General features: G+C 40.4%; 1 protein-coding gene across 1 annotated transcript; it reads left to right on the top strand.

Annotated features, from left to right (window-relative positions):
- Positions 1-1,007: 1,007 nt before the first annotated feature.
- On the top strand, positions 1,008-21,548 carry LOC102195509 (NGFI-A-binding protein 1). Its single transcript, XM_005738651.1, has 8 exons — positions 1,008-1,461; positions 9,504-10,306; positions 10,395-10,528; positions 10,798-10,849; positions 12,882-13,001; positions 15,635-15,806; positions 20,531-20,683; positions 20,906-21,548. The coding sequence occupies exons 2-8, from the start codon at positions 9,506-9,508 to the stop codon at positions 20,980-20,982; spliced, it is 1,509 nt and encodes a 502-aa protein (XP_005738708.1). The 5' UTR covers positions 1,008-1,461; positions 9,504-9,505; the 3' UTR covers positions 20,983-21,548.
- The last annotated feature ends 6 nt before the right edge of the window (positions 21,549-21,554 follow it).

Raw genomic sequence — 21,554 nt, 5'->3', positions numbered from 1 at the left:
GCAACCGCGCGGAATATCCCACTTTCTGCGGCTGCCGCATCAAGCCGTGCGCGCTCACGACGCGTCAGACAGGAAGAGCTGGCAAAATAAAAGCGTCGTTATGTTTGAGTTGATTTAAGCTCTCTTTATGGCAGTTTAATGTATGTAGTAAACGTTTAATAGAGTTTTTTATTTACTTTTTTATTTCGTTTTTACTTTCATTTAATTTAATTTTTCTGCATTTTTCCATAGTTTTGCAAAACTACAGACACTGTCTGTGCTTAAAGTCAAACAGTCTGAACACGTTGTGCAGTTTCTCTGTGACTGTTAAACGTCTGAGTTATTGATGATTGAACATTCAGGCATGTCAGCACTTTTAAAAACACTCCCTGGTTCTATTTTCAGTAAAATAGTTTAAAATAGGAATCTGGTTCCCTGTTATGTCCGCCATGGAGGGTCACTGATGTGATTGACGTTTTAGTCAAGCAGAGGAACCCCTGCACTCACGTTCACTGGTCATTTGCATACATTATCTTTAATCCAGTTTAATCCCTGAGATGTCTTAATAGAAGAAAAACTGCGATTTCAACAGTACGTCTCAGTTTTTCCACCAGATAAAGAAATGCTGTAAATGAACCAATCTGAAGAGAACACGTTAGTGCTTCTTCTTCTTCTTTCTTTTTTAGGGCTCACAACAGCTTCTCCTGTCATCGTTTATAACTCACAGAGCCATTAATCATAAAATATCCAACATTTTTGCAGCTCTTATTTAAACGTGTTCTTTCTTTCTTTTCTTTTCCCGCCCACTTTTCCTCCATTCAGAAGTGCGCCCGCACCTTCACCCAGTACCTTGTGTTTTAATTATTTTTTTTTTGCGTAAACGCAGGCGGAAGCGCGGGATCGCACTACCGCGTCTGACTTGACGGTGCGGAAGGGGGAGTGGAGAGACGCTGGGAGAGGACTCAAACACTCACTCACATACACTCACACACACACACGCATTCATCATCCTCGCACATACACACACACTCACACACACTCACTCACACACACTTTGGAGGAGGAAGAAGACGCACCGAAAGACGCACGAAGGTCAGCGGCTTTTTTACTCATATTCTGCGGTTTTTTCCCCTCCTTTCTCTTAACGGCAGTCGAGAGAGAAAAGTTTCCAGAAACAGAGAGGAGAGGAGAGTGGCTCGGTCTGAGCACGCAAACACAAGCAGGCGCGCTTCTTTTTGTCTGTGTGCGCCTTGGAGATAATTCTTGTCTTTATTCGTCTTTTGAATTTAGATTTTTTTTCCTCTCTTTTGAATTTTACGCACTTCGCTGCTGCTGCGGGACCTCTCCTTTGCGGGTTTCTTTGTGCGCAAATTGACACTCAGGAGTGGTAGTGTGAAAAGAAGAAGAAGAAGGAGGAGAAGGAGAAAAGGGAAGACGAGGAACCGGACCAGGGCGGACCAGAGGGGGGCAAAAACTCACCAGGTAGGCTCAATTAAAGACGGTGACCGTGCATGTAACCTGCTGCTGCTAATAATAATAATAATGGTGATTGGAAATGTTTTGCAAAGACACATTTTATGATTTTTATTTTTTATTTTCTTGGAAATGCTTGCAGACATTACTGCATGTGCTTTAAAGTCAGCTTAAAAATTCTATGAGGGGACGTAAAAACAGCTCTAAAGTCATTTTTACGCGCTGTAGCAAAACTATCCGCCTGTGTTATAGCACTGTAGGGATAATAATATCCACATGAGCGGGAGGTAAACACAAACCAAAGCGCTAGTCCATTAGAAACCGTTTATTTATTTTTTTAAAAACGTGATGGGAATCCCTCTAAATAAACATTTATATCCAAATTTCTAGCATCATATGCAGGGTGGGTTGGTTTGCGGAGAGTGTCAACGGACAAGTTGCTACAGGAATATTTGAGGAAAGAGCGAGAGGATCTCCGATGTATTGTGCGTCATTTTGTGCCGTTTTTAGCTGCTTCATCACTGGAGCGAATGCCGGGTTTGAGTGGCTCTTTTTTCACAAAGGGTTGGAGTAACATCCCAGACAGTCTGGCAGATGAGCTGATGGTTTCCAGGCCGCTCGGGTGATGGTATCAAAGAGTAGTTCTGGGAATTTCCTCCTGAATCACAGTGAAATCAAAGGATTTCTCAGCTCGCTGAGGGAGGACTGCTGCTTCTGCGTGGCACTTCACCTGGAAATCCACTCATCATGAATGCGTGTACATGTGTTTTGTGTGTGTGTGCCATTGTGGCAGCGCACGCCTCGTTTCTCCAGGTGAAAAGATCCAACTGGCAAAACTCGCTTTTGTGGAGCAGGACTTCACTTAAGATTCTGCCATTCACACACACGCATTCATCATCCTCGCGCACACAGACGCACACACACACACATACGCCTGCTGTGATGAAACTAGAGTAAGATGGCTGGGAGTGTTTGTGCAGATGGTTGAAAGAATTGACAACAAGTGGAACTGAAGTGGAGTGAATGAATTCAGTGTTTCTATTTGTAGGCACACAGCAGTGTAGAGGGACAGATAACCTTCTGCTGCTGAAAACACTTATTGAACAAGAAAACTCCTCTAATCATTTCATTGTTAGTTCATCTGGTGGTTATTCTCTTTTTTCTTTTTTCGCTTCGTATTCATTTTACTATCTTACATCACCGAGAAAACCCCAAAGAAATCATCCTATACTGTTCAACTTTTACAGCTTTTGCTGCATTTAAGTCACAGCAGCTTAATGCCAAGGAACAGATGAGTAAAACACCTGAGTATATGATGATCTAGCAGGGTTGGGTCTTTTCACAGTCAATTTTATTTGTTTTTTGCCACTTTTTCCAACCTATCAGTCTAACAATAAAGCATCTGTAGGGCTAAGATGGTGGTAAATACCCATCTTAGGTTGGCGAGTGCCTCCTGAGCATCTGAAGGAGGATGAGTGGTTTTATCATTAATGCTAAAATGATAGGAGAGGCGTTCGTGTTCATCAGAAAATGAAACTTAATTTATATGTTAGTTATGTGGGGTGCGCAACATGCTTAACAGTGGACCTGAAAAATAATAACAATAATGAGTTTATCCTCAAATATTCCATTTCCTAAACCAACATTTAGAGAAAAAAAGCATGTGTATGTGGGGTTAATGGGGTCAATTCTAAAGGCTCAAAATGTGGGTTCATTCTATCCCAGAAACATAATGATCATATCAGAAATACGTAGACATGCAAATAGAGGCTGTTTTCAGAAGTAAGTGAGCCCATGACCTTTACTCAACAAAATGACCTCAACACATGAGAGCAGCTCAGCCTATATGCTTGTGAAGTAAATTATTTTAAATGCAAAAAAGGGGGGAACCCATGGGAACAAATGAGTGTGGCGTGTTGCAAAAATAATGCAAGCCTGGACAACGTTTATTTAGTAAAGCCCTGAAAACTCGAGACAGCCCCTAATAAATCTGATGTTGCTAGCCATTTCTGGGTAAAAACGCTCCTTCAGGAGGAATCCCTTAGGTTTCTCCCTGGGTTGGGAATCGCATCTGTAACTGGAAGGTCGCCGGTTCGATCCCTGGGCTCTCTGTCCTGGTCGTTGTGTCCCTGGGCAAGACACTTTACCCTACTCGCCTACTGGTGTTGGCCAGAGGGGCCGATGGCGCGATATGGCAGCCTCGCTTCTGTCAGTCTGCCCCAGGGCAGCTGTGGCTACAACTGTAGCTTACTCCACCAGTGTGTGAATGTGAGAGTGAATGAATAGTGGTATTTTAAAGCGCTTTGGGTGCCTTGAAAAGCGCTATATAAATCCAATATATTATTATTATTATTATTATTGTTAAAAGGGAGTTTTTCCTCCCCACTGTCGCCAAGTGCTTGCTCATAGGGAGTTGTCCGATTCTTGGAGTTTTTCTCCGTTATTGTAGGGTCTTTACCTTACAACTGTTGGTGTGATTTGGCTTTAAAATTGACTTGAACTGAAATTAACAAACACTGGAACATTCAGAGTTAAATGAGCAGTGTGGCTTTTTTAACCGGGCGTACATTAGAGTTTAACGTCGTTGCATGCAAACAAACACAGAAAGCTAAATACCAGCAATGTTTTCAGGGTTAGGATTTTTTTGTTCTACCTGGTGGGTGGCTACAGAGGTATGGTTAGGCTAATATAAGCACAGATAGATGTAGGACAAGGGTCAAATTGGTAAATTCCCAGTTCATAGCCTAGAGCATGTCTGAGATTATCCATTTGCAACTGGAGGGTCATCATTAATGAGTTGCTGCATGGTTTCAGGTTAATCAATTTGATAAAGTCTTGAACAGAACAGAGAGGCCGACATTTACTAAAAAACACATGAATAAACTGGTACATGTATCAGCAAATCACATGCGGACAGCGGGATGTTGCTACAGTGCTTCTTCTGGCCTAATGCCTGATTGGTTGGTCACAGTCACATGGTGAGAATTTGCTCCTCAGAAAACTTTGCTTTAGGCCAAGTGGGCAGTGCTACACAACTGTAACCACATTACAGTTACTAATCAAACAGTTATGGTAAGTTCCTCAGTTATCTGCATGAGAGGCAGATAGAAAAAAAGCTGTCGAGCATGCCGTTTTCCCTAGACGAACTCCCGAACCAAGCAGCCAGAGCTGTATTTTCAAAAGTACGGCACGCAGCATCGTAGCCGCCCTTTTCTGCTTGTACCTCCTTCATTCGTAGAATCACTGAAGTGCTCTTTGGGCTGGTTTTCGGCTTTGTGTTCAGGATCAGGATGTAAGCTAGTTTAGGCTAGTTAACCGATGGCACATTTCCAAATAAGACATAAAAGAAGACAGAAAAGCAGCAACTGGGAATGAATAACTTCAGAGACTAGTCTACGATTAAGGTTGGGTTTTGTTTTGGGTAAAGAAATTGGATGTTGTTACCTTTCAGTCAAAGAGGATTTTCTGTTTTCCAGAAAGGCAAATATTTCATAAAAGAGGTGAAGGCTCACTGAACACTATCCCTAGATGGGTGACCTGGGTGACCTGGTAGATGTTACAAGATAAAAATGGAAAGTAATGTGTAAAACCAAACTCTTTTGTTTGTTTTTTTTAAGTAGTGCCCATCGGACAGTCTGCCAACTTGTTTCTGGGAGCAGCGGGCAGTTTTTTCAGGGTTTCTATTCAAGATCCGGGCTAGGATTCCCAATCTATAAAGGCTTTTTAAAGAAGCTAATAATAACCTGATAGTAGGATGATTTTGAGACTGAGTTTGTGCTCACAGACTGTTCACCTGTTTGCAGCCAAATCCAGTTTTAATAGAACTCAGAATACAGGCGGAAACCAGAAAACTTCCAGAAGCAAAAATCCCTCGCCTACAGATTCACACGCAGACGAGCAAAAGCTCTGAAGCGTCTGCAGGTTCAGAGTTGAATGAGCCAAATTACTCTAAAAATCTCAGGTTTTTATTGCACCTTTTCTCAGAGTACTAAATAATAACATTTCAAGAAAGAAAAAAACATCCTTATTCCAAGAATTAAATCAAATGTTGTGTGCAAGCTGCCAAATCAGGATGTTTTGAATCATAAATGAAACAAATCATTAAGATCAGTCATTTTTGCTGTTTTCATAAGATAAGAAGCTTGTGTAAGCGCTAAAACAAAAGCTCAAGAGTTCTTTGTGAACTCGAGCTTCATTTAGTTTCAGTTTTTGTCACATTTTGTTCACATTGAGCTTAAATAAACAAACCTTTTGTCATTGAAAGACTGGAAACAGTCACGTTTTCATGTGAAATTTTACTCTTGCTTTGACACAGTGATTGTTTTTTGCCTCGTCATTACTTTCTGTTAAAGCCGCCGTAGTTGTAAGGAAAGGCTAACGTAAACTCTTGAGGTGACATAAATGGAAAGCGAGCGCACTGAGAAGTTCTGCTCAAGAAACAGCAAGCCTTTCTCGAGTTTCACATCACACGTTATATCCACATTTTTTAAAAGTTTTATAGTGAATGTGATGCAGACCTGTGAACTTAAATTACCTGTTATTACCGCCCGTAATCGTTCCTCCTTTTCCAACCGTTACTCCAGGAAAGACTATTTTTATTTTTTGGTTAAATGGAGAGATTTCTACAATCAGAAAGCACGTTGACCTGTTTGCAGCTGGAAGAAACAAGAAAAAAAAGGAGGCATCTTTCCTCTAGTCTAGACATGTTTACAGGTTTGCTGAGGGACACTGTTATTATTCAGTTGGTCATTTGTGTAGATGCTACAAAAGTTGTTATTCTAAACAGAATTTGTGAGTTTAAGATAAGGACGTGGAGTGGAAGTTTCAAAAGTTGTCTGATTCCGTTTTTAAAAAAATTATTTTTTTTTTCCATTTATTGGGTTGTTTGCCTAAAACTCGTTTGTATAGAAGGAAACTGAGTTAGAGGAGCTCTTCTGGAGGTCACCTTGAGTGCCAGTGATCTCTGATATCTGTGTAGACTGAATAAATCCACGTATTTTAAAGAGGATGGTTTCAGTTTTCTGTCTTAGGCAGCTTTTGTCTTTCTCCCTGCTCACTCGACGCCTGCCTGCCTGGCTCCCTGGCTCCCTGGGCTGAGGCTCTCAGAGCCTATTCTGGGCGAGGCGAGCCCACCACCTACACATCCTGCAGGGGTGGAGAGAGGCATGTGGTCCTCCCAGTAACCCAGGCTCGCTGACTGCCACTCCTCTGTTAGCTGTAGGCCTCCGCAGAGCCTCACATGCACACAGGGAGAGTCGAAAAACAAGCCAGTTTCTGAGCTTCTCTCCTGTTTTCTCTGAGTTTGAGATGGCAAGTGACGAGATTCAATCATTTCTTTAAAATTAAAGGCCAAGCGAGCGTCGTCCTCAAAGGACGGCGAGTGGGCCCGCAGAAGACGTTTATTCACAGGGATTCACAGATGTTTGTAGACCCACATTTAGAGCTAAAGCAGCAATTTAAAAATGACATTTTTTGTACATTTTATTACTGTAATAACAAGTTTGAGAACAGAGTTTGCAAAGTGCTTTGGCAGGCGAGCTCAGAGGGCAAATTAGAATAGAAAAAACAACTAAAGTTAAGAAAAAGTTGTTTTTTTTAAATAAAAACTACAAAACAAGAACTTAAAATGTCTGTAATAAATAACAATAAAAGATTAAAATAACAGTAAAATTAAAAAGACAGTAAACTGACAGTAAAATAACAACGTCACTTAAACAGCCCTGTAAAAATGTGTTATAACACTTACACAGTTGTGTGCACAATTCCTGTTTTCCCAGTTTTTAAAGCTATATCCATGTGATTTATAGCTTTCAGACGGAGAAAACAAACCACTGTTGTGTGTATATATGTGTAAACACAAGAAAGCAAAGGGCATGACAGGATTGTAATTGTTGACAGGATTGTAATTGCAATAAATAATGCAATGCAATAAATACTTTGTTGCAACGTATATATTTCTTGTACCTTCTCAGTGCAGATATTGTATGCTGGATGGGCAGGTTGTAGCAACCTACCTGTGATGTGTCTGATTTATTAGTATGCTAGACCATATCCAGGTATGATCACCAACATGTGCACCGTGTTTTCTCCACACTCATTTGATCAAGTTCAAATTTCCTTACGCACTGGAGTTAAATCTTACACGTGTTCCAGTAAAGATTTCCATCTATCTACATGTGTTGTATGAATGCTACATACAAGAGTTATCTGCTCGTGCATTGGTCTGTAGATTCAAGTCTCCACTTTGGAGCAGGAGAAGGACTCACCGGAGGATCAGAGGCTGAAACATTTCAGTGATGTCTCCCTGAATTTTAATTGTAAACCACACAGGGATCGAATATAGAGAAGCCAGGATTGGGTTGATGCAGTGCTATCAACTAGAACCAATAATAATGTTCATTCAAGCAAAATATGGCACAGAAGCTCAAGGATATTTGGAAAAAAAAACACTAAATGAGCTGCCTACGCACCGCATCTGCTGTTAATTATGATTTTACCTTGTTTTTTGATTGTGTTTCGGATGTTTAGTAAGTAAATTTCAGTTGTAGGTTTTAGTAGTTTTACTGGACTACTGTTGTTCATAATTATTATTTCACTTCATTTCTGCCCTTTTCTTTGGTTTTAACGTTTACTTCTTTATTTGAGACACTTGGATCGACGTAGGTTAGTTAAAGCAGGGCAAAGCGAAAGCTGTTTGTGGTTTCTGGCGGAAAAGTGGAAGCAGATTTCACCTATCCACGCACCTGTGGACTCCTGATAAACAGGAACCCTGCACATGCCAAGGATAACAAGTGCAGTCCAAATATAATTCCTGTGCATTGTTCTTAGAAATGTGTCTCCATGTTGGCTCACAGCAGCTAATTCAGATGAGCAATGGAGCCTCCAGTGAAAACAGTAAAAACTGCATATTTATTTTTACATTTCTTTTTTTCATCTTCACATTCTTCAGCTGTGAAGATTCAAGTGAAAAACTTGACTTCCGTTTTTTGTCTCCAAGGTCAAAAGTCCTCATGCTCTCTTTTCAGTTTTAGTGTCTGCTCATTGAGAGAAATTCACATGTTCCTGCTTTGTTGAGATTGACTGCTGATGATCTTAACAAAGCACTGAGTTAGTGTCATGTGAGCGCATCATTTTTTCCCCCTTTCTGTTTTCTCCTTAAAGGGCAAATTGGTGTTTCTCACCATTTGGCACTCAGCAGGAGGATTTCAGTCAGAACGTGACTGATTTGACATTTCTACATCTGAAGCATTTCAACGACTCGATCTTAGAGAACTACCACAATCTGTTATTGTTATCTTATGGAAGATTAAGATTAAGGAAGATTGTTTCCTGGTACGGAAGTCTAAAATTGCCAAAAGTAAAAATAAATGGGGGGGTTGTATTTCAGTGGTTATTTACAGTTTTCAACAACAATTGGAGAATGCTTTTAAAAAATTAAACAAACAAATAAAGCAGAAAAAACACAAATTATTGACTGTAAAATTGCAGGGTGTAGCTTTAGCTTATTATACCCACACATTTTACAGAGTATAATCTAAATGGTGGCACTTTTATAACTAAATTTCACCAGAAACAAAAAAGAAAGAAAATATTAATTTGTATTAATGCCTCTGTTTATATATTATTTTTCACTATTTGTTTTTCTATTGTTTTTTATTTATTTATTTTTATTTATTTATTTTTAATTTTGACAGTGTCAGTCCTCCGTACGACTGAACCAATTAGTAATAATATGTAAATAATACAGTATAAAAATCATCACAAATAACATATTTAATTGCTGATATTTATTTATTATTATTTGGATCAATGCCTCAATCGTTATTAGTTTTGCAATATTTATGTGGCACCTTCAATTTGGAGGTGGGGGGGTGGATTTGGCACTTTTGGCCCTCCACACATTCATCTTCCCACTATATTAATAGGTTATAATAACTGTTCATCCAATCGTGGTATTTTTTTTTTTTTCAGATCAATATCTCATGTGTGACTGTTTGTTAGCTTAGCTTAGTGCCTGAGTGACCTTTGGCCTTCTGTTTGTCGTCTCTTAGGTATGGCAGCGGTGTTGCCGAGAACCCTGGGTGAGCTGCAGCTCTACAGGATCCTGCAGCGGGCAAACTTGCTCTACTACTATGAGGCCTTCATCCAGCAGGGCGGTGACGACGTGCAGCAGCTCTGCGAGGCCGGTGAGGAGGAGTTCTTGGAGATCATGGCCCTCGTCGGCATGGCCAGCAAGCCGCTGCACGTGCGCCGCCTGCAGAAGGCACTGCGAGACTGGGTCACCAACCCCGCCATCTTTAACCAGCCCCTCACCTCGCTGCCCGTGTGCAGCATCCCCGTGTACAAACTGCCCGAAGGCTCACCCACGCTGCTCAGCGCTCAGGACCGCGCCAGTACCGCCAGCGTCAAGATGCCCAAAGCCATCGCCGCCGCCTGCTCTGACCCGGGGAAGCTGGACGTGGCAAGGGACAAAGTGTCGGCCGGATCACCACTGCAGGGCAGCAGCGAGGTGAGGTTCTGGTCGGGCCACAGCAATGATAGCGAGCACAGCCTGTCTCCGTCAGACCTGGGCTCCCCATCTTCGCCCAGAGAGGCTTTAGAAGCTCTGGACGCAGCCGCTGTCCAGTCGGTCATGGAGTGTGTGGACAGAATGGCGCCTGGCCTCCCAAAGGCGGACCTGGCTGAGGTAAAAGAGCAGCTGAAGAACAACAAGAAGCTAGGAAAGATGATCGGACACATCTTTGAAATGAGCGATGATGGTCCGCGAAGGGAGGAGGAGATCCGGAAGTACAGCGCCATCTATGGACGCTTTGACTCCAAGAGGAGGGACGGCAAGCACCTGACGCTTCACGAAGTGGGTGAACGCATATTTTTCTGGTTAATGTTGTCCTGTGGGGGTCTTCCTGTGTAACCTGATTTATCTGTACATGTGTGTCCCACAGCTGACGGTGAACGAAGCGGCGGCACAGCTCTGCATGAGGGACATGGCTCTGTTGACACGCCGCGACGAGCTGTTCGGACTCGCCCGGCAGATTTCCAGGGAGGTCACCTACAAATACACCTACCGCACCAGCAAGTAAGAGCACCTTTTCCTTACTGAAGCCGACTTCAGATTTAAGTTGTTTGGTTTTAAAGCTAAAATGAGCCGACAGTGTTTGGACTACACATGTGACCATCTGTCTAAGCCCATCATGAATCACGTGTTCATATTTCTTGGCGTTTGTGATGCTTTCATTTTTAAAAAGCTTTCCCCAGGTAAATTGTCAGCTCAGCGAATTCTCGGCATAAAAACTGTCAGTGGTTGCAATGGAACTGACATGTGTGCATTATGACTTTTCTCTGCAGGTCTCGCTGTGGAGACCGAGACGAGCCGTCACCTAAAAGAATTAAAACAGAGGTATGGTCAGATTTTTTTCAATTTGCGTCTTGATTTCAACATTTGTCAAATATTTTTGGGCTTTACTGAGATGTCTCTATTTCCTTTAAACTATCAAGAGACTGTCCTAACTCTGGAGTGTTCCTCCAAGCTAAAAAAGCTTCTCAGACTCTCCATGGTGTTCATTAGTTTTCCTTGTTCGATTTTAAAATTTACTGATATCCAAAAATCACTATCTGACATGATTTTAATATTTAAAAGGTGCTTCATACTGTAATTTAAACACCCTAAAATATTACAGAAGAACCAGAAAGAACCTCAGCTATCACATAATCCAATATTAGTAGCACTTGGCGACTGTGGGGAGGAAGAACCACCCTTTAACAGGAAGAGGCAATGAGAAATTCAGGAAAGATCTATTTTTTTTGTTGGAATAAAAGGTTTTAACTTGTTTTGTCCTAACTGATTGCAACCTGAATAGCTTCTGAACAGTTTCTGGACCCCTCAGGGGTTGTCTTCTACCAAACAGTCATTTTAAAATGAGAAAGTAATCCCTACGAAATGTTTCCTATTCATTAAATTCACCAGTTTATTTGAAAACATGATGACCAGAACTGCCTTGCTGGCTAATTTTCATTATTTACAATGTGTGAAATGTAAAGATGTGGCCAGCTGGAGCTCCTCTGCAAGACTTTTTCAGGAACATTAGGGGCGAATCAGCATCACCATTGAATAGAGTACAAAGGACTCTCAGTGCTCCTCTCCTGACACAGTTGACTGAGAGAGTTGTCTTTGAATAGCTCCTCTCAGCGTGTAGACCTCTGATCGAAAACATGTGGCGGACGCACACTCGGCTGGGACCTCGGAGCTGCAGATAAGCCGACACCTGCTCACAAAAACTACTCTGAGCTCTCAAAGATGGGGGAATTTCTGCAGAAATCCACAGTGAGAAAAAATTCCCCCGAGTCTGTTAATAAACAATTCAAAGGAATTTGTATTGTGTAAGCTTTGATAAACCCAATAACCAAAATAAGTAGCAAGAAATAGCAGCAATACTAGTTCTTCTTTTAAATAAATAAGCTTTATTAGTGTGTTATTAATTAGTTTTTAAATTGTAACGTGAAAGAAAATAGTTGCAATTATTTATATGTTGACAAAATAAGTTCAAACTAATTAATAACAGAGTAAAACGCTTCTTAGCGACTTTATTCATTTTAATAAAATCTGCCTCCAGAAATGATATTTCTTATTTTAATTGTTTAATTGTTCTTTTCTATTAAAATGTTCTCTATATTGCCTGGAGTTTTCATTAATATTATCATTTTTAAAACCAGAACAAGCCTTGAACAGCGTCAGTGTATTTTGTGCAAATTTAACCTCTAAAAATTCTTATAAATTTGTCTTTGACCTGCTGCTCTGTTGCTCTGCTGTATACAGTTTCATGTGCTCAGTGAAGGGTGAAACATAAAACTAACCGTTAAATGTTATTTAAAAAATATCAGCCACAAATTGGATGTCAGTTCAAAAAAACACCTTCGTGCTTTGAAAATATTCCCCTAAGGTAGCTTTGCATGAATCACAGTTTAAAATAATCCATCTTTATATCATACTGAGCCTCGTTGATTTAGCTCCTCCCCCTTCAAGCCAACTTTCTTTTGATTGGCTACCACCCCCAAACAGAAGATTTAAAAAGCAGGTGGGTGGAGCATATAAGGAATTCCCTCTTACTGACATCATAAAAACCCATGAGTAGAAAAAACTGTTTGTGTGTTTGGAGCAGCTTTTAAAGAGTTTGGCTCATGGGGATTACCTGCACATACACTGACCTCATTATACTCTACCTGTGTGACTGACACTTCACCAAGATGTTAGCTGTCAGTTGCAGGGTTGAGATTTGTAGTTTCATACTAAAACACCATATTTTCTTGACTACTGAGAGAAACTCAATTTCTTCTTGGCTCTGAGAACCAACCAGAACCTTCAAATGAATCTTAAAGAAACAATAAAATGGAAACCCAAAACATGTATACGTGTTTGTCTGTCACACCAACAGGAGAACTTCTTCGACATCCAGGAGGCGCTGCAGGCCATCCACATGCGACAGGAGATGCTGAGGGAGCAACTGGCGTGCGCCAAGTCGAAAGGAGAGGAAACCGTTGGACGAAACCTGCAGGTAGCCATAACAAACACTTGCCATCTCAATTCCAGAGAAGCAGCTGTTATTTTGAAGCCTAAAGAGTTTATAAAAAAGTGGCTAAATCTACTGCAGTGGTGATCATTCAAAAAGGCTGTTTCCTAAGAGCAGACGTCAGCACTTTGTATTTCTTTTCCTCATCTGGATGTCTTTTGAGGTTGATCGCCCAGAGTTGTCTTATTGGAACGACTGTCGTTCCTCACCATGTCGCCAGATGTTTGAGGCAGTCCTAGTTAGACTCTTCACTGGTTTCCACGCCGCTGCTGCTGCTGTTCATAATTAGAGCCGGAGTGTAGGAGGACAGCTTTATGATCACTCATTAGCCAGAAAACATTTCAGCGCCTGCTCCCTATGTGAACACATGTGGCCTAACGTATATGTACTCCAGCTGATCACTCAGTGTTTGTTACACCCGTCACGCTGATGTGATTTCCACAAACAGCATTCAGGAGAAGAAGAGATTTCACGGTTGTGTTCACACGGCAGGCCTCTCTGAACTGCTGCTTGTCTCTCCGTGCATGGACGTGTCCTGCAGTAATTTAAAGTGACAGAGATGTGCCGACTGACAGCAACCACGCTGCGCTGTTGTTTGTCAGACTTCACTTCGCTGAAGCTCATTTAAGGAGGTCATTTTCCTGCTTTGTAAATTCAAGCTCTTTCCCCGGGTTGGTTTAACGCACCCAAGAGGCAGATGCAGGGGGCAAAAGTTCACCCTCAGTCAGGTCACTCGGATTTAGGTCAAACCTCAAAGCAGTTCAGATATATCGCACATGCCGTTTACCTTACAGGTCTGAACCCTCACACGGGTGGATGACAGGATTAAAAAAGGATCTAGAAATCTTCATCGTGCTTCATAGTCATCCTCTAGGTATTATCTATTATAAATGAAGCAAAAAAAACCTCAGAAAGCGTTTTCTCTCTTTTCTACTTAACCTGCATGTTAAATAAGTACAATATCAGAAACTAGAAGGTAATAACTTTGAAATTAAGACACTGCATTTATCAAAAAGAATAAAATTCAGCAAAAATCGGTGGATTTTAAAGGATTTATTCATATGTATCAATTAATCTGTGTATGAAGGTAAAACTGGTTTAACCTCAGATGCTTCTTCGTGCTCTCACAGCTTGTTTAGCAATTATATGCAGAGGTGTAGCTAAAGAGGGGGAGCTGGGGTGGCCTTGGTGCCCACCTATAATTATACCAGAGCAACCATGTGTGGAAGTTACAGCGATTGTAGGTGTTGATTCTCTTTTTAAGGAAAATCTGTGTTGTCCTCCTTACAAAATATTACAAATGTCAAGTCACATAATAATATGCAATGAAAGCAAATTTACAACAACAAAAAAAAAGTTTTTTACGTTGAGAAGAATAAATGAGTTCGTTTTGCCTGTCGTTCCCGACTCCCTATGTGTGAGATGTTTTCTTAACTTCTACCACTCAGTAAACTAAAACACTGGGTTAGCTCGCCGTTAAATCTCATGCTTCAGGCGAGCCGCTATATTGTTAGAGGGCAGCGATGTCTCCTGATGCACATTTATGAAGGCAGTAAGTTTATCCACGACTAAATAGTTTTAACTGGTTTGTTTTTTATTTCCCACGGAGCCTCCCCACCTCCACCGACTGGTTTTTGTGCCTGGAGAAAATCCTGGAAACGCCCGTGTGTGTGACCATGACCTTTTCCCCAACGGTCTGAGTGTCACTGTATTTACTTGAGTCATTATTTCTGTAGTTGGTATTAGCAATAACTGAAGGTCAAATTTATAGTGAAAAATTCCTGCCATTATGCGTTAACTCCTACTTTAATGAAGATTTAAACTTAAACTGATACTTTGATTATATTTTAAAATGTAAAAAGGCTAATTATGTTTAATTATGAAAGGTCTACAATTTAAGAATGAGGCCCAAATCTATTGGATTTAACACTGTTTCTTTTTTTTTTTAGAGATTACTTGTAATCCTAATCCAACAGTTACAAGTAATTTGCACTTAAAATGTCCTTTATTTCTTAAAGGTGCATTGAATTCCTCTTTTGTTTATTTTATAACATTGGAACAAAGTCCACATTGTGGTTGGTACTTGATTAAAAGTTTCTTTGAAGATTTTTAAACCAAGAACTGGATTTAAATTTGTTTGTTCTCACGTTCAAGGTCGTCTTTACGTGCACCTCTGGACCGTACTAGTTTGTATTTTTACCTGTTAAAGACCAGTAAAGCTCAGAATCCACTTTTTTATCTACCTATAATGTCTCAGCAGATCCATTTATCACAGTCTTACTGAGAGTCCACAGATGAAAGTCACATCTTCATATGAAAGCTTGTATTTTCTAACATCTAGCACAGGGGTCTCCAACTTCAATCCTCGATTGCTACTGTCCTGCAGCTTTTAGATGCATCCTTGTTCCAACACACCTGAATCACATGAATAGCTTGTTACCAGGCCTTTGCCAAACTTGATGGCATGCTGAAGAGGTAATTCCACCATCTGATTCAACTGTGTTGGAGTAGGGACAGTAGCTCTCGAGGACTGGAGTTGGAGACCCCTGATCGAGAGACTGCAGAAGATATTTTTACCCACAGTTCATATCTGACTGCTGTTTGTTTGTGTCCACCAGATGCAATTGGAGCGTCTGCTGGCGAGGCAGATGGAGATCCTGCAGGATGCCGCTGTCCAGGAACGACTCCAGGCTCTGGACTGGAGGATCCCCCCCGCCGCCTTAAAGTACCTCAACAATGCACAGAACACCAACGGAAACGCAGCCGTTGACGCCAGCAGAGACAGCCAAGGTAGGGCGGCCGTTAACAGAGGCGTGTTTCACCCCCACTGTTAGATATGTACTATTACAAAAACATAAGGAATGAATTCAAATGTGACATGGAAATGAGGCTACATTTTAAAAAGGGATGAAGATAAAAACCACCCACGGCCCTCATGAAATCCCGCCGTCTTTGATGCTTATCAGCGGAAACCTGAACTTATCAAAACATTTCTGGTTGCAACAGGCACACCTCCTCAGTAAGAGGTCATACTTGTCAGTACAGCCGATAACAACACAATTAAAATTACACAACAAAGGAATTTAAAAAGGTGGAGTCTTTTAAAATTTTTATGATGCCTTGCTTTGGTTTGTGCAAGGAGAAAATACTTTTGACTCCAAACCAGTCAATCCAACTTTTAAGGTGTGATCATAAAGTTAAAGGACTCTGGCATTTAAATGTTTCTGTGAAGTTTACCAAACATTTCTCTTGAAGCATATTATTATCTAGTAATAAATCTCCCAGGACGTGCGAAAGACGATCCTGACTGAATAATGAGGTTAGATGCAACTCTGAAAGCAAACTGAAACTCAGGAATATTAAAAAAAAGAGCCCCAAACCGCTTCCAGTAAACCATAAATCTGTTTTTCTGTCACATATTAGCAGAAGAAAAGCTTTTTTTTATGCAAAACTGCCCATGACAGCTTCCGCAAAAGCATAAATCTCCACTCTGTTGCAGTATTTTTAGCACCTTTTGGTAGTTGTTGTTGGTCTTAATCACAGTTGGAAGCAAAAGGAGTAAATCTCAGAGTAAGTAACTTTGACCTGATTGTTTTTGCCCCTTGCCATTCACTGGAAATGTTCTTTTTTTTTTAAATCTATGGCTGCATCCACTAAAAGAAGATCCAGACAAAAACAAACCTTTAATATAAAAACACCCAGAACTGATTTCCAGTAAATTAAAAACTCTATATTTGTTTGGCTTTTTCAAGTATTTTTAGTATCTTTTGTTGGTTGTGGCTGGCTCACTGGTGCCCCCTGTGTCTAATCAAGAGAAAACACCTAGTGTTTTTTTTTCCTTGCTTTTTTCCTTTGTAGCTTCCTTGGTAGTTTATATGTTTAGTGTATGATAATCTCCAATAAATGGAGACTATGCTGGGCATTTTTTCTGTCTATGAGCTAAAAAATATAATTTAATAATATACTAATAGTTTAATAACATGTTAAGTCACTCACATCTGTTTTCAGCAAAACATAAACCTCATATTTGTGTGGCGTGTTCGAGTCTTTTTAGATTCCTGCGCGATTGTTATAGTTGGCTCAATGTTGCCCCCTGTGTCCAGTTAAAAGAAAGCACCCAGCACGTCTTTCCTTGGTAATTTTAATATTTTCGTTTTGAAACATAACTGAACAAAAGTTGCCTGGTTAATTTTCAGATTTTTAAAACTGATAACAGTGTAGTGATTAAATATGTGATATTCAGGTTTTTGCTCTTATCGACTTTGCATGGATCAGCTGTTGTGTTTGTTGCAATCCAAGCACATGCTTACCCTAAGTTGCACCAGACCTCTGGTGGACAAACTGTGCAAAATCAACACTCAAAAAAATGGTTTAAGTGGGTTTCTGTCGTCTCGTCTTTTTATATTTTTAAAGTTTCTGGTCACATCACCAAATATATAATATAAATCAGTCCGTTTTTTTTGTTAAACATCTCAGGAGTTGAACCCGGCGGCTTTCAGTCATATGGCATGTGGTCATCCGCTCAGCGCACTGAGCTAAACTGGCGCCCAGTCAGTTTTTTGTGATTAATGAGCAGAGATCAAAAATCTTGAGTCTAGAAAAACATATCCCTTTTTTGGCTTGTCTAAGCATTATTAGCATTTTTTCTTGTTTTTGTTTTGTATTTGACTCACTGCTGCCCCTTGTGTCCAGTCAAGAGAAAACACCCAGCTGGGGTTTTGTTTTTGAGCCAAATCTTTGCTCTTTGTTGGTCTTTAAGCTGAATAGAGGCCGACATTCCTGGAGTGCACCAAGTAATTTGCAGACATGCTTCATGTCATAAATGTCACAGGATGCGTGGATGGAAACAACACCTATAGGTGCTGATTTTCCACACCCGGCCGCCGTGGCAGCTGTCACCTTTTATTTTGTATTTTTTCTTCATCTCCATTTGCTCCCACTCCGATTTCTCAAACAGAGGGGTGGGGGGGGGGGGTGCATCATTATTCAGGATCTTACTTCTCCTCCGGGCCTCATCTCATTTTTATCCTTTTCCTCCCTCACCCACTCCCGACAGCTCATTATATCGCTGTTCCCACAAATCCCACAATGCACCTGTAATTATCACGCCCACGCCTGTTTACCTCCAGCCAGTTGCCTGGAGGGGGGCGTCTCTATCTCTCTCTCGCTGTTTACTTCTCTCTCTCTCCTCCCCCTCTTCTTCTCTGCTCTCCTTTCTTATTTTCTTCTTCTTCCCCCCTTCTGTCATTTTTCTTCTCCTGCAGGTTTCCTTTTTATTCTCTCGTTCTCTGCCCCTTTATGTTTTATTCCACTGGGATAAAACCCTGAAATTTGACAACAAACTGCTCAGTAGAAGCACCTCTTCTTTTGCATTTTTTAAAATGAAAAACAATAAGAAATGTTGAGTGTTAATGCTGGGAATTTTAAACAGCGTGGATGCTGAGATAGTTTTTAAAAAGTTGGCTTTCAATAAAACAGTTGATTTATCTGTAGAGGCTTAAGGATTAAATCATGGGGTACATGCAGCGTCCATCCTGGCTTTCCATCATTTGAGATTTGACTGCAGCTCTTTTAATTTCATCATCTTCCTACACAATAATTTAATGGCACCCAGCTCCTTAAATTTCCATAAGAGCAATAGAGACTTGTATGGCCAATAAGGCAAGTGTGTTTCACCTAATTTGAAAAGAAGAAAGAAAATAACTGCAGTTTCTGACCGTTTGAGCTAAAACATCTGGATATTTTTAGATATTTTGCAGATTTTCTGGAAGGTTAGATGAAACATGGCATCCTTGCAAAGTCAGGCTAAAAGCAACACTTGGAGCAGCTGCTGGTCTGCGAAATATACTTTTTCTAGCAGAGCTAAAATAACCAAAACTAGGAAGTCTGTATGTCATGTCATGTTATAATAGCAGACCTCATTATAAGGGTATAATTAACCTCAGTCTACTGCATATTTATTTGGTAATCAAACAGTGATGTTATATTAATCAATTAGTTAATTTTAGTAAATGACTTTGTTAGAGTCACTGCATTACACTGTTTGTACAAACTCAGCATTGTACAAATAGTGTATAAAGTACATTTGGTTGCTTAACAAAGCTTTTATTGTGAAACATTTTCGGAAACTTGCATTCATTTTCTTAACAGCTTATTTAATTTGGGGTCTCATGATCAGGGGGTACGCCGTCACAGGCCGAGAGGCGGACATCCTCAACATGCTGAAGAAATAAATGTCAGACTTACTTTTTTTTAAGAAACATGACAAAAAGAGAGAGAAATGACACATACAGAGAAGTGAGGAAGACAATCAGACAGGCAGAGATGGAGATTTATGATGATGAACATTTAATGATCCTGTCAGGTAGCTTACAGTTTACTCTAATGTACTGTGATTACATCAAACACCACTGTTTATAATGTCTCTGGATAAACTATTTAAACCTGAATATGTTAGTTGTAACAGCAAATGTATTATTTTACACACTATGTGTGACACCGCCTTAAAAATGAAAGTGAAAAGCTGCAGTGTCACTGTCCTCTAAGTTTATGCAGTGCCTTTTTTATACAGTCATCTGAGATTACACAGACAGTGTAAACACTTCATATGAAGTCCAGCTGAACAGGCTCAGACAGAAGTAAATCTTTACGATGCCTCGCTTACTTTCTTCTTATTAAAGCTCGTCTACCCTCCAAAGAAAAGAAAAGGACCTTTATATCTATTTCAGCTTAATTGAATAATTTTATCCCAAAAACAGAACTCTATCTCCTTTTTTGGAAAAGGTGCATGGAAACTTTAGAAAGCAGGAAATATATGAAAGGCCATATCTTTTAGTACAGCACATGTTGTGTGATTGAAAGCTGCACTATTAGCAAATAGCTACAAAAATGACAAAGTCATCTGGCTCTAATGTCACATTTCTTTGTATTGTGTGTAAAATTCATACCTTATACATGATAAAATATCAGCAAAACAATCCCAAGACAGGAGGCTAATGTGCATATAAACAACTAAATAACAGCTGCATTGGGCACGAGCAGTCGAATGTGGTGGAAAATACTGTCACAGCTTCCCCTCATCCACCCTTTTCTCCTCCGTCTTTGTTTCTTTTTTGTCTCTCAGGGGGAATAAAAGGCAAACATGAGGGATCAGCAGCTTAACACACACACAAACACACTCATTTTGTTGCCACTGGGAATATTGAACATGTAAAACAAAGCTGGTGTTACATCAAACATCTGGGCTGATGTTGACTTCTATCCCAGTGGATTTACTTTAGCTTAATCTCAGAGATAGTAGGTGAAATTTTCATTTTGTACTGGGCTGTTGCTTACTGAATATTTTTTATGTCACTATTGATTGTTATTCCCTGAAATTCCTGGTGAAAATAGTGGCGAAGAGGGCAGTTATAAAAAACAGTTTAAGGTACTTTAAAGGTTCTTTAGCTCACTTTTCTTTGAGAAACTGATTGGGAAAGCTAACTATTTTTGCCTTTATTTTTTACTTTTTCCAGATGAACGACCAATAAACTTGCGGGTGGTAAGTCAGAACATGCAGGAAGGCGACCTCCCACTGGGGAAGCAGCTAGCCAATGAACTGAAGCGCCATCACAACCACATCAACAGCAACAACAGCAACACAGATGAGACCAAAACACCAGCAATAGGTTAGTGATGGTGACTAACCTGAAATGATATTCATACAAAAAATGTAATGATTTTCAAATGAGCAGGAAGTTAAAAGGCTGTGCCTTACTCAAAGACACTTTGGACAAGATTTAAGCTCATGGAAGGATGCATACAACAAAAGTGTTTTACAGTAACCGCTCTGCAGGACTTGTTTGTTATTATGAAGCTCTTTGCTGATGACATTCTCCTTTTTCCTTCAGAAAATGGAACGTCACAGCGGGCGTCCACGAACGCAGAGAAGAAGACCATCAAGTCAGAGCCTGAAGACTCCACATAGTGCCTCCCGCCTCACCATTCGACCCCCGCCCCCTTAGTACCCCGCCCCACTTCATTCTACTCACACTTGACAGTATGCAGTTACTATCCATCAATAGATACTAAGCAAGCACAGACACAGTAGAGCCTTAACAACCAATGTTGCCTCATGAATAGCATTTATTTTTCTTTGATTTAGTATGTTTGTTTCTTTGTTTTCAAAGGTATCTGCCAAAGCACCTAAAGAGCATTTTGAGAAGTTCTTCAGTGCTCTCTGGTCTTTGTCTGTTGATTAGTTGTACACATTAGATGTACCTGTAATTTAAGAGTAATCTGTTGCAGACATTTGTGTCCTCTTTACCTCTGCCTTGGTGTTGGTTTTCCTGCTTTTTTTGGACAGCCAGAGTGCAGGCTGTGATGCTGGGGCTGAATCTTAACTCACGCGTAGATTCAAAGATGGGGGGAAAAGCTAATTTCTGGAAAACTTTTGCCATGGTGCTGTAAGTTTAGCTTCTTGATAACACTTTATATTTCCCAAATCTGAAAGAGAACGTTATCAGATTTGGCATTTATTTATTAAATATTTAACAACCA

The sequence above is a fragment of the Pundamilia nyererei genome, unplaced genomic scaffold (genome assembly GCF_000239375.1).
Source record: "Pundamilia nyererei isolate P.nyererei 1_Seehausen unplaced genomic scaffold, PunNye1.0 scaffold00085, whole genome shotgun sequence".
Taxonomy (NCBI): Eukaryota; Metazoa; Chordata; class Actinopteri; order Cichliformes; family Cichlidae; genus Pundamilia; species Pundamilia nyererei.
Note: the sequence above shows the minus strand (reverse complement) of the source record. Positions and strands in the feature narration are given on the sequence as shown.